Source organism: Austrofundulus limnaeus, unplaced genomic scaffold (genome assembly GCF_001266775.1).
Source record: "Austrofundulus limnaeus strain Quisiro unplaced genomic scaffold, Austrofundulus_limnaeus-1.0 Scaffold6, whole genome shotgun sequence".
Classification (NCBI taxonomy): domain Eukaryota; kingdom Metazoa; phylum Chordata; class Actinopteri; order Cyprinodontiformes; family Rivulidae; genus Austrofundulus; species Austrofundulus limnaeus.
Window position 1 is genome coordinate 535,803 of NW_013952408.1, and position 13,175 is coordinate 548,977.

Sequence of the window (13,175 nt, forward strand, 5' to 3'; positions counted from 1 at the left end):
TAATAACAATAATAATTGCCCCTAAGAGAGTATGTGGCATGCAGGCATACATCTGCATATTCTGAATATACTGTATAAGTAAGATTAATTTGTCCCATCGTGACAAAAATGTTTTCATATAGTATTAAACCTTTAAAATCTCCATGCGATCTAAGGAATGGGTGGAGCTAACCTGTAAAATGTGTTCATATAGATGCTACAGAAACTTCATACAGGACAGAACAACATCTGTTCTGTTTCTCTTAGAGAAACACTGATAACAACTTATCTGTTTATACCTTAACAGCTAATTATATCTCAGCTTGGACTCTGGAACTGTTTGTTAAGACGTCTGTAGTCTCAGGATCAGCATTTCTTTAAACTGAGTTTGACTAAAATATCAAAATATTCTTAGTTCTTTTCTCAAAGCTTTAKTTACATATTGTTTTCTCAATTGCTACATCATTTAGACATGAACTGGAGTTCAAAGAGAATTTGTCATACTTCAGAATTTTAAATACTCAGAAACATAAAGCATAAATATATTCATCAGAAGGACAGTTTCTTTCCAAATCTGCCAAGAGATTATTGTGGTAGTACATTGTGAATGTTTTGCAGAATTAGCACCATGCTTCTGTAGTTCTAACTAAACAACCTGCTTAATAAAAACAAAAAATATGTGAAAATCTACAGTTATTTTTTTCAAACTACTAAAGGATGGCATATTTTATGGCCTACAGTTGCACAAACTCTTCTCACAATCTTGAAATCCACTCAGATCGCACTGAGACAGTTATTTGTGTGTTTTGCACAAATCAAAGCATTGCATAAAGTCAAGATTAAAGCGGTTGTTTCATTGTGTTTTCATATAGTAGATTCAAAGCGTTTTACAAGGAGATATCAAGATATCCTGCTTTCTTACAAATATAGAACAGATGAAATAGCAACAGAAAATAATATATGTATCTGCTGTTTACTGGAATAAATGTTACATAAATCTGGCTATGAAAGACAACAAACCTTATAACACGTTTCTGGATGGGAAGAAATAAAAACAGTAAAACAGCAATTAGGTTGGTCAGAGCAAATGTAATGCAGTTTTTTTAATTAATATCAACACAACTATTATGTAATAAAATCCTAAACAACTCTACATTATCAGTTCCAGCTGGCCTTGGTGTTATAATTATCTAAGCTTCACTTCAAGGATGTGATTGCTGGTTTTTAATAGAACTCCACCTCCTGGTGTTTAGGCGGTGGCTGCAGTGTGCGCTTATTGTCGCTTGGTGGCAGCCGAGAGTCAACAGCTTGTCTCCGCCCCGAACAAATACTCAGCGGAAGAAGAAGACATTTATGTAGAAGTTTACCTGTAGCTACTGTCACTTGGTTTCTATCTATTAAGAGAGATGGGGCTTAATCCAGGGAGGCACAGGTTTTTAATAGTCTTCATAATATTTTTATCAGAAGGACATTTTCGATGGGTAAGTAGGTGAATTTTAATGTCCGCCTTCTCGTGGCTTTTACGTGACTCAGCTGTGGCTACGGTTGCTAATTATGTTTGAGGCAGTCAGCGAAACTACGAGGTTTGGTTGTTAGCGTTGCTCTTTACACAGATTAAACACTTACTTATCCATTAATTGGTTTATTACGGGTCTAATTATACATAGCTAGCGTCAGTGCTAAAATATATATATCTAAAAATCCGATAGTCATGATATTACAGAGACTGGTTCCACTGGTGGTTCAGGTTGTTTGAAGCTGATGTCGAAATAGTTTCTGTCCATTCAGTCTCCACAAGTACCGCAGTCATATCCTTTTAGTTTGTTTTATTCACATGATGTTTCCACACGAATGCTTTTTTAAATAAATTATAATCAGGGTTGAGTTAGATTACTACTGTTATTGTTTCCATAAGAAATAATGTAATCTATTTGTATTAAAGTTAATCAGAAACAAAATGCAAAGTTTGACCTCGGTGATTTATTTTTTTTCTGTTACAATTAAATGTAAAAAATTTAAATGACAAAGGGAGGATTTTATCAAAATAAAACAACAAGTTATCACACAACTAAGGCACATTTTAAAATAAATTTTGTTTGAGAAATTGTTTGCTTTCAATGTATTTTAGTAAAAAAAAGAGTTGAGTCACCATCATGGGCTATATGACTCATGATGGTGCCAATTCACTGTATAATAAGATCTGTTTAACAGATTATTGGCAGGCAAACTAATACAATTTGAATTTCAAAAACATTTAAATAAACCTGACTTGACTTACTTATTTTATATAATATGATTCTATAAATGTCACCACTTACTATCACTTTTCTGTTACTCGCTGTTGGATATGAAAACAGTTATAATAATAATAATAATAATAATAATAATAATAATAATAGTAGTAGTGGGATCAGTACATAGACATAAAGCACACAGTCCTCACATCAGAAATGATTGCATTTCAGGTCTGTATAGTTTATATATTTACTCTATAAACTTGAGATTAAAACAATAAACCAATTAACAGACATGGAGCTGTAATATTCAGTGTTTTTAATGTTCCACGTTCTAAGTTACAATTTCAGTTTTGTCAATATAAACATGTCATTATCAGAGGAGTATCACAAACAAAAATCTGTGTTGCGTTGATGCTTGCTTTAACACTTTGATGTCATTTAATCAGATATGTTGTGTAAATAWCGCCCTCAGTGGCCGTGATTCTTCTCTTACAGCATTGTTTATCTTCTTTCCATGATACTGTGGGTCAGTTCACTTCAATTGATCGAAATGCTTTGAAACTTGGCTAAAAACTTTGATCAGACTTTGTTTGAAGATAAGGTATTGGTTTCTGACTGGAGAAGAAAAAGAACAAGAATCGGTGCATACATTGATTATCTGTAGCTTCTTGTGAGCCTGCACAAACACGTGAGTAGTCCGGTTCTTGTATTTGGGCAGAATCRGAATTTCTGTTCAAGGGCCGCTGCAGTGATTTGTTTGTTAACCTAAATAAACAAGTACCAGATAGGTAGCTAAACAGTTCGGCTTTGTAAAACGTTGTTTGCATGAATACGGCCACCTGAAAACTGTGGCGGTGACCTCAGCCCTACAAAGAACAAGTAGGATAAAATGTCTCTCTGGGTCTTCTCATGAAACAGCTCGTGGAATAAGGGACTGAACTTCCCTAAGTTGGCCTTCGCAACACGAAACACGTGAGCTCTGATGCTGAGTCAACAAATGAAAGTGCATGTTTAGTTAGAAAATCTTCAAACATTTTGGTGTCGATTTATATTTTATGTAATCAAGTTTTAGATTTCAATAAATCCAACTTCTTTTTGGACAACGGCTAAATGCAGAACCTTTCTAGTATTATTTCTCTTTAAATCCTGGTTTGGATAGACATTTTTTTGCAGAAGTGAAAAAGTTATTTTTGGAGGCATGCAAGGTTTTAGAAACAGGAAATACAGCAGAACCCGTTTTTTATGTACATGGGGGTGAAAAACAGACTCATACATGCGTGCACGCATACAAGAGAGTAAAGTCACTTCAATTAAAGGTACTTTTTAGCTTCGATGTTTTGAAATCTACTTAAACTGTAGCCACACCGTTCTTACCTCAAAGTAACTCCAGCTGTTTAGTCTGTTTTTGATGTGTTGGTTTTTGCCATTGAATAAATTTGCTTATAAATAAGGAGTTGTATACATATCATGTTTCACCACAGCCTGTCGTGCGCCTCAGTTCAGAACTGATCTCAGCGTTTTTGCGTCTCTCTCCCCAGGTTGAGGCCCAGCAGTGTGTGTGGTACGGCGAGTGCGGAGAGTCAGTAAAGGTACATGGTAAAAAGTACAACTGCAACTACACCGGGCCGCCTCTTCCACTGCAGCCGGAGGGTCATGAGCTCCTCACGGTACGTCACGCTATTTTCTCCGTTAGCGTGCGTGTTCTTTTTAAATGTGCTTGCAGTGTGGAATAATCTGTAAAAGTGTATCAAAGTCACATTCAAATCGTGTTTTTTATTTGCAGGAGCTTTGTCCTGGGTTAGACTATGGAGACCGAAGTCTGTGCTGTAATGTTGACCAGCTGAACACACTCAAAGGGAGTCTCCAGCTGCCTCTTCAGTTCCTGTCTCGGTATGCAGTATTTTTTATCACATTAACTGATGAAGCACATGACACGCATTAAAAATACTCTCTCTCTCTCTCTCTCTTTCTAAATACCTGGAGATAAATCTGTTAATGTGCTTTTATTTGCTGCAGAAACACTTGGGTTTAAATTACCAGGCTTTGCGTGATTATTATAAACACAGACTTGTTCTCATGTCAAATGGAGCACAGCTTTGTACGTCATGTATCTTTTGTAGGGTGTTTCACTTCTTTTTTTTTTTTTTATTGCTGCCTCAGTTTTTCCTTGATACTTGTTTAAAAGTTAACTCTTATTGTTGTGTTTGTGCTTGTTTTTATCCTGGGTCGGACACTTTCCGTATCCGTGTGCAGGTGTCCCTCCTGTTTCTTTAATCTGATGAACCTCTTCTGCGAGCTGACATGCAGCCCCCACCAGAGTCAGTTCATGAACGCTACYGAGATCAGCGACGGCAGCGTGGTCAAAGTGACGTACTACATTGGAAAAACATTCGCTAACGGTCAGTTTATATCCAGAGCTAGATTTGGATACAAAACAGTATTTGCATGACTTCCTTGTTTTGACTAAATGTCCCATGAAGAACTCATGCCTAAGAAATCTGCTGAGTAAACATTATTTCTCTGACTAAACATGAAGTTCTTGATTGTTTAATTTGGTTGGTTACTGACTATTAGATTTTGCTTTAAATAAAGAAGAGGATGAAATGTTTGAAAAAACAAAACCTAATTTATTTATTTATTTATTTAGCTATGTACAACGCCTGTCAGGATGTCCAGCTACCTTCTAGCAACATAAAAGCCTTATCGATGCTGTGTGGCAGGGATGCAAAAGACTGCAATGCGACTAATTGGATCGAATACATGTTCAGTACTGACAATGGACAGGCTCCCTTTGATATCAAGCCTATATTCTCAGGTAAAGACTGTTGATCTTTTTTCTTTCGTATATTTTTTGTCATGTGTCTCGCTTCGCAGTTTTTATGTTCAGCTCCTTCAGGACATTTGAGCTGTGACTTCTGGTGCTTCAGCCACTTTTACTTTTAGCTTATTCTGCCCTTTTTTTCTGATTGAAAAAGAACAGAGCTGTCTTCAACAATCCTAAAACCCTTCAAAATTTTCATAAATCTTTACTGTGTTTTTTTTACCTTTTTTGTTCTGTTTTTGGCTTTTTAAAAAATCCTTCAGCTTCTGTTTCACTGATTTGAACTTTTTTTTTGCCTTTTTAGCTATCGTTGTGACCTTTTCTGCTATTATTTTAATTTCAACGTTTTGTGCTTTTTCTGCTAATTTAAGGTTTTCATGCTTCTTTCTGCTAATTTCAGCTGTTCTTTTTGTTTTTAGCTATATTTGAGCTAATTTATCATTTAGCTGTATTTTACATACAGCTATATTTTTACATACAGCTATATTTTAGCTAATTTAACATTTTGATTTTGTATTCATCATTGTTTGTTTTATTTTTTGTTTCTTTTTTATTTACTTTTTTAACTGGACGACTTGTTTTTTTCTCTATTTTTTTCTATTGTTTTATTAGATCTTTTTTATATTATTGGATTTTTTAGTATTGGATGACTTGCTGTTTTGTACTCATATTTCAATTCATGATTGAAATAAACAAACTTCAAACTAATTTGAGGTTTTTTTTTTCAGCTAAATTATTTTTTCAAATCCTTCAATATTAATTATCACACTGCATTTTTGTAATAAATCTCTAGCTTGTATTAATTTTTAAACTGGATTTTTTTGTTTTTTTTGTTAATCCATTGATTCATAAAATGTATCGTTCACTCCAGATGTGCCGGTAGCTAAATATAATCCCATGAACAACAAGACGTATGCCTGCACGGAGGGCTTGGAGGACGGTTCAGGTCCCTGCTCCTGTCAGGACTGTGCAAAGGCCTGTGGCCCCAAACCTGTTCCTCCTTCTCCCTCTCCTCCCTGGACCATCCTTGGTATAGATGCCATGTATTTTATCATGTGGTTATCATATGTGGCCTTCCTGCTGATCTTCCTTGGAGCTGTGCTGGGAGCTTGGTGCTACAGGTAATAAGCTTTTAGCAGACACAAATCCTGGATTTTTAAWATTTCAGTAATATTTTAGTTCTGACTAATTAACTGATTATTTTTTGCAGGAAAAGGGTTATCACGTCAGAGTATGGCCCCATTTTCGACAGCAATAACCCCCTGTCCCTCAACAGTGATGATCCTAATCAAGGTACAGTCATGCAACTTCTACAACATTTTTTATTAAACTACGTTGTGATCTGAGTGCTACGATTGTTTTTAATCCATATTTTTCTCCTCACAGGAAGCCCAACATGCTTTGAAACGCTGGGCGAACGTTTCGAGAATGTCCTGCGAACGTTCTTCAGCTGCTGGGGTTCCTTCTGCGTCCAGCACCCGGTGGCGGTCATACTGGCCAGCACGGCGCTGGTGATCGCTGCTTCGTCAGGCCTGGTCTACATGCGCATCACCACGGACCCAGTGGAGCTGTGGTCGTCCCCCTCCAGCCAGGCTCGACAAGAGAAGGACTATTTCGACCAGCACTTTGGCCCCTTCTTCAGAACGACACAGCTGATCATCACCACTCCAATCAACGACACTTTCATCTACTCTCCGTATTTTGGAGGATCAGATGTTCCCTTCAAAGCCATCCTGTTCAAAGACATCCTGCACCAGGTGAGTTACTCGGAGTTCAGTTTAGAAAATAATTAAAAAAAACTGCTTTACAAGCATTTACTTGAACTTTGCACAGGCTTAGACTGTAAGCTGCAACAAAACTATGGATTAAACTCATCATTTTCACCACAATAAGTCAGAAAACAACCTTGTGATAGCTTTTTATGATAAGAAGACACTGTTTATTTTGGTCATAATGATAATATGTGACTGACTTTGACTGTAAAAAATCACGCTCACAGCAGCACTCCTTTATTTTGTTTTCAGAGCACTTTTCTTTACAGCCAATTTTAAAGATGCAGACATTCAGTTCTTTCCTCCCACAAGGTCTCTGACAGGATTTCATTTTTCCTTTTTCTTTTTTCTGTACAGTGCAATCAGAAACCTATGATAGCACTGAACCGAAGAGGTTATTTCACACAGAATAAGGGATTTTTTTTAATTTATTTTTTTGTGCAGTTCCTTTATTGTGCATGTGAAAGAAACATGTTTTAAACTGTGGTTTAAAGTTCTAGTTTCTGCTGTTGTTTTTTTTCTAACCTCACTCAATCAGGTGCTGGATCTGCAGCTGGAAATWGAAAACCTCGAAGCTACGTATCAAGGCCAGAAGGTCACTTTGAAGGACATCTGCCTGGCTCCCCTGGCCCCGTACAACAACAACTGCACCATCTTAAGTATCCTCAACTACTTTCAGAACAGTCACGCCGTCCTGGACCACAGTGAGGGAGATGAGTTTTTCATCTATGCTGACTACCACAGCCACTTCCTCTATTGCGTCAGGTGATTTTTATATTTTCGATCAATCTGCTTTCTATGCTTTCCAATAAACTGGTGCTTTTATGTGTGTTTTTATTTTTTTGTCTTTTATTGTTGTCTAGTTTTGTTTGCTTGCACAATTCTGTTTTGCTCTAAGAAATGTACATTTGTTCCTCAAACTGGACTTCTTGCATCTTCATTTTTTTTGTTAAGAATTCTACACAAAATTATGTTCCTAATATAGCCTTCCTCTTTAGCTGTCACATGTTGGCTGTTTTTCTGTTTTTCTAAATGACACTGTGTCAAGAGATGAAACCCAACAGATGTTGATGATGATTTTTTTGTTTTGTCAAGGTTTTAACTTAATTTTTTTGTTTTTACTTCCACAGCGCGCCAGCGTCGCCCAATGACACCACTGTCCTCCACGATCCCTGTTTAGGAACCTTCGGTGGCCCCGTCTTCCCCTGGTTGGCCCTTGGCGGTTATGATGGTACRAATTTTATTTAATCTAGGATAACTTGCTTTCACCAGATGAAGCAGGAATATTTATCCCTGAATGACGTTTGGGCTTAAACATATCTCTCATTTAGACACACAGACCTCACAAGACTGAGCATTTTTTAATATTCTTGTGATCAGGTTGTTAAATATTACAATGTGAACCCTGGCAGAATATCTGTTCCAGGTTGGCTTTAAAAATGATTATAGAGTCAGCAAATTCTTTAATTTAAAAGGGCCTTTATTACAAAGTGACAGCAAAGCAGACTCATTTGGAGAAAAATAAAATAAATGTACATGTTTGACATAAAATCAAACATGGAAATGTTCATATTTGAATGATTGAGTGGATGGTATTGGTCCAATTGATTAGGTAAAGCTTTAAACGTGTTTGTGTTTTTATTGCATCCCTATAGCTGAACATTAAGACACTGACATGGTAAAAAGCTATTTTTTTTAACATTTATTATATAACCAGTGAACAACTAGTTCATTTCTTTATTGATTCAATGAAACTGCTGTACACTTTTGGTCATTCACCTTTGTATTTGCCCTCTTAGTTCCAGTGTTCCTCCAAAATTCACAATGATCCACCTAACGTTTGATTTACAATAGAATAAAATAGAATAGACTTTTATTGTCATTGCACCAGAGTACTATTGTTTCTGTATTCATAAGGAAACTTAGGCGCTGTGTGACGTATGTTTCATAGAAAGTACCGTACATGCAGACGTTTGGTATCTGCCTCTGCATGTCACACCTTCCCAGGACAAACAAAAGTTGGGTTGGCTGCTGTGTTCTTTTGAAAAGCCAAGTCTGTTCTGATTGGTCAGCTCCCACTGGTCTGATTGTTAGGCTCCGCCCCTGAATTTTAGAAAGTCTTTCATTGATTATGAAATCTGCCTACAGGATGACTTTACGTCTTGCAGTAAATGACAAGCTTAATAATATCAGGAAAAACTAACAGTTTTGACCTAATTAAATCATATTTCATTAAATACGAGCAACATAAAAAAAAACAGTGATCAGGTTGCAAGAACATCCCCGCCTTGTTTTGCATTCCTCTCTGATCAGCTGTGAAGCGTGCTGCAGTCATGCCTCAAAAGGTTTTTACGAGGTTTATGTTTTAATTTAAATGTTTCATCTTAATGATAAAATCTTTAAACATGCCCTTTTTTTGCTTTTTATTTCCTAAACACACAGTTAGTAAAGATTTGTGCAGGTTCTTTGTTTCTGTTCTTCAAAAATAAATGCCTAACACTAAGCTGTCAGCTGCCTCATCTCAATAAACTTTTTATTTTTTCACATTACAGACACAAACTACAACAACGCTACTTCTCTTGTTATCACCTTTCCGCTCAACAACTACCTGAATGATCCCGAGAAAATGAACAAAGCTCTCGCTTGGGAAAAAGAGTAAGAGAACTATCAGTTTGTTCCAAAATGTGGTGCTTTTGTGTGTGTGTGTGTATATACAAAGGTTTTCATTTAGCCCTTTGTGCGTTTCAGATTCATCAGTTTCATGAAGAACTATTCAAACCCCAACCTGACCATCGCCTTCAGCTCAGAGAGAAGCATTGAAGATGAACTGGACAGGGAGAGCAACAGCGACATTAAAACCATCGTCATCAGCTACGCCATCATGTTCATCTACATCTCTCTGTCCCTCGGTCACATCCACAGTTTCAGACGGCTGCTGGTAGGAGATGAACATTTATACATTAATAGTTTTCATCAGTGTGTTCATTAGATGTTTTTTTTCTGCCTTTATAAAGCTTTTGTTGTTAGAATAACGTATGCCGGAACTAGTTTTCCTTATTAAGTGTTTTACCTTGTCGTTCCTGTTTGTAACGTAAGAACTTACGGTTCAATGGCATAAGTCATCATCACTGCATCAAACTAAACATAGGTGATTCATTTTTTTTTTTTTTTTTTTTACAGGTAGACTCTAAGATATCTCTGGCCATAGCAGGAATCCTGATTGTGCTAACATCTGTATGCTCCTCGCTGGGGATTTTCAGCTATGTTGGTATTCCCCTCACACTCATCGTGATTGAAGTCATCCCCTTCCTTGTGCTGGCCGTCGGAGTCGACAACATCTTTATTATAGTACAGACGTATCAGGTAAACCCTTTGGTTGCAGTCTGTAAAAGTGGAATTGATTATTTACCCTTTGTTTTGTCATTTGACTTATTTACTCCTTTTTAGGATATTTTATTCAGCTAAGCCAAATTAAAAAGTTATTTTAGTAGGGGTACGTCAGTTTTTGTTTTCTAGAGTAAAACATTGTCTTTAAAATCATCTTTCCTTTAGTTTCTTTTAAAATCTCAATAAATTGGAGCCGTTTAATACCAATGTGTGCTACATTTTTTTCAAACTTTATTAATTTATTTAAAAAATAAAATAAATTTATATACAATAAAAATAAAAATCACAAATAAAATGAAAGGTGGCAGAAAGAAGAAAAAAAATCTTATAGTATCTGCGCCTTTTTCACAAAATTAAAATTTTAAACAATAGTAATCTACAAACAAGAAAAACTAAACAAAAACTACCTCAAATCCTTGTTGAACAACATTTCGTATAAATACACGTAATATTGTTTCATATTTCTTTAACAAAGTGACTTTTATTTCTCTCAAACATAAACATCTATTATTTTTTACATCACTCCAGAGTTTTAGGAAATGATGCTTGTCTTTGTGTGACGCTTCCTCTCAGAAGTTATTTTGATCCCATGTTTTGTTTTTTTCTGGTTTTGCCTCCTTTGCTGCTGTAAACAGAGGGACGAGCGAATGGCACACGAAGAACTTCACCAGCAGATCGGTCGTATTCTAGGAGACATAGCCCCCAGCATGTTTCTCTCCTCCTCCTCGGAGACCGTGGCRTTCTTTCTGGGTAACATATTTTTATTAAGCCGCTAATTTATATAACTATGAAAGCAGTCATTAGCAGCGCTGAAAATCAAGTTGTAATATCTTGTTTGTTTTTTTTCTAAAGAGTAAAAAAAAAATCTCAAAACATGAACTTGATCATCTGTTCAAGCACTGCCACTTCCATCTTAGGAATAGCTCAAAATTTAAGTTTTTTTTTTTTTTGTCAAAATCTGAACTCGATATGATCGTTCATGCGTATATAATTTTTTCTTGTTTGAACAATTGCAGCAGCTTGTTCATGTTTAAACAAGGAGCTGCGTCGTCTTCAGGTTGTCCAGAATTCGGCTGCAGACCTGCTCACATCACACCTGTTGTAGCTTCCCATCACTGGCTCCCAGTTCGTTTAGAATAAAATTTAAATTTGTAGTTTTATCTTTCAGAGCCTTACATGAACATATCTCTTATTTAACACAACTCCACACACTGTCTCGCAGGCTGAGGTMATCAGGTCAGGGGTTTTGGTGAAACTGGGCACCTATTTTAAATCTTTTTGGGGGGCGGTCTTTCGGTTGCACCCCGACTTGGGAATGCATCGCCCCAATCTGTACACAGCCTTGATTCTATTGATAYGTTTAAAATACATCTGAAGACTTTCTTTAACAAACAGGCTTTTAGTTGTTAGTTTTTGATTTGTATTTTATCCTGTTTTACTTTTACTTTTGATGCTTATGTGATGTTTATAACTTTTCATCCTGTTATTGTGACACACTTTATTTCATATCTGAAAGGTACTTTATAAATAAATGTTTTACCTTGAATTAACAGAGTTGCTTTTACAATCTGATTTTTACAGTTGATATATAAAGTTCTGCTGAGCCACTGATGGGTTTTTGTTGTTTTTAATCCTCAGGTGCCTTGTCCAACATGCCTGCAGTGAGGACTTTCTCTCTGTTCGCCGGCCTGGCTGTTTTTATTGATTTCCTGTTGCAGATCAGCTGCTTTGTCAGCTTGCTCGGCTTGGATGCCAAAAGACAGGAGGTGAGTGTCGGAGGAAGGAACTGTGACATTTTGTTTAATAGACTAGAAGGGGTTTTACAGACTGTAACTTGTCCAGTTTTTACAAGRAGTTCTCATCATGTAATAATTGTGTTACTTTGGATTAGGGGTGGGGATTTTTTTGATTACCAGCATCTATAATCACACTTCAAACTATTTCTTGACATTAAATCTCTGACTTAAAACAAATAAATTATACTGCTCCACACTGCAGTGTGAAGCCTCAGTAAAACCTCAGTCACATCTTTTTTTTTTTAAACATTCTGCGGCGTGTTTGTGTTTAAAAAGGAAAACCGACTTGACGTCTGCTGGTGTGCGAAACTGAGCGAAGGTCAGGAAGCCAAAACTGAAGGCTTCCTCTTCCGCTTTTTCAAGAAGTTCTACGCTCCATTCATCCTGAAAGATGGCATTCGGCCAATTATTGTAAGAAAATCAATCGCACATTGGCAGCCACGCATTAACGTTCACTCATTCTACGAAGTGACTCGAGGAGAACGGATAATAATCAGGCTCTTCTGAACAGGTGGCAGTGTTTGTGGGTATGCTGTCCTTCAGTATAGCTGTGATGAACAAAGTGGACATTGGACTGGACCAGAAATTATCCATGCCTGATGTAAGTTTTTGTTGGTTTAAGAAAAAAAAAWTTTGTTAAATGTCATAATCTGTATTACTGGCTAAGTTTATAAAGTAATACATGAGAAAACTGTTATTGCTGTTTAGGACTCGTATGTTCTGGACTACTTTAAAAACTTAAGCGAGTATCTCCACACCGGAGCTCCTGTGTACTTCGTGGTGGAGGACGGACTGAACTACAGCAGCCCRGAGGGCCAAAACGTTATTTGTGGAGGAGTGGGCTGCAACAACGACTCCTTGGTCCAGCAGGTCTATTCTGCTTCGCTTATCAGCAACTAGTGAGTCCGAGCCGTGATGAAGAAAGACACAATAAAAAAGAGCTTTTTGTTTTGATCTGCTGTAATTTAATAGAACTGATTTCTTTTTCTTTTGTGTCACTTCAGTAGAAAACGAAAGCAAATATTAGTTTATTTAGTTTATTTCTTCAACATCAGTGACTTTTTTTAAGTGAAGAGAAAATAGAGAGAGAAGTAATTAGAAAGATAGAAAGACTGAAATAGCTATTAGAAGTATATTAAATATACACCAACAAAACACAGGACCACACACCCAACATCTGTCC

The 13,175-nt window shown here is 36.6% G+C and overlaps 1 protein-coding gene across 1 annotated transcript in view; it reads left to right on the forward strand.

The window, feature by feature from the left end:
* Positions 1-1,293: 1,293 nt before the first annotated feature.
* Positions 1,294-13,175, forward strand: part of npc1 (Niemann-Pick disease, type C1) — a 19,397-nt gene continuing 7,515 nt past the window's right edge. Inside the window, exons 1-18 of the mRNA XM_014029254.1 lie at positions 1,294-1,460; positions 3,755-3,883; positions 4,000-4,106; positions 4,470-4,615; positions 4,864-5,031; positions 5,909-6,158; positions 6,248-6,330; positions 6,424-6,794; positions 7,348-7,574; positions 7,940-8,040; positions 9,362-9,464; positions 9,558-9,747; positions 9,990-10,172; positions 10,832-10,946; positions 11,835-11,962; positions 12,269-12,403; positions 12,504-12,593; positions 12,701-12,891. Of these exons, the coding sequence (XP_013884708.1) occupies positions 1,386-1,460; positions 3,755-3,883; positions 4,000-4,106; positions 4,470-4,615; positions 4,864-5,031; positions 5,909-6,158; positions 6,248-6,330; positions 6,424-6,794; positions 7,348-7,574; positions 7,940-8,040; positions 9,362-9,464; positions 9,558-9,747; positions 9,990-10,172; positions 10,832-10,946; positions 11,835-11,962; positions 12,269-12,403; positions 12,504-12,593; positions 12,701-12,891 (2,792 nt within the window). The 5' untranslated portion in view covers positions 1,294-1,385. The remainder of the gene's footprint in view (positions 1,461-3,754; positions 3,884-3,999; positions 4,107-4,469; positions 4,616-4,863; positions 5,032-5,908; positions 6,159-6,247; positions 6,331-6,423; positions 6,795-7,347; positions 7,575-7,939; positions 8,041-9,361; positions 9,465-9,557; positions 9,748-9,989; positions 10,173-10,831; positions 10,947-11,834; positions 11,963-12,268; positions 12,404-12,503; positions 12,594-12,700; positions 12,892-13,175) is intronic.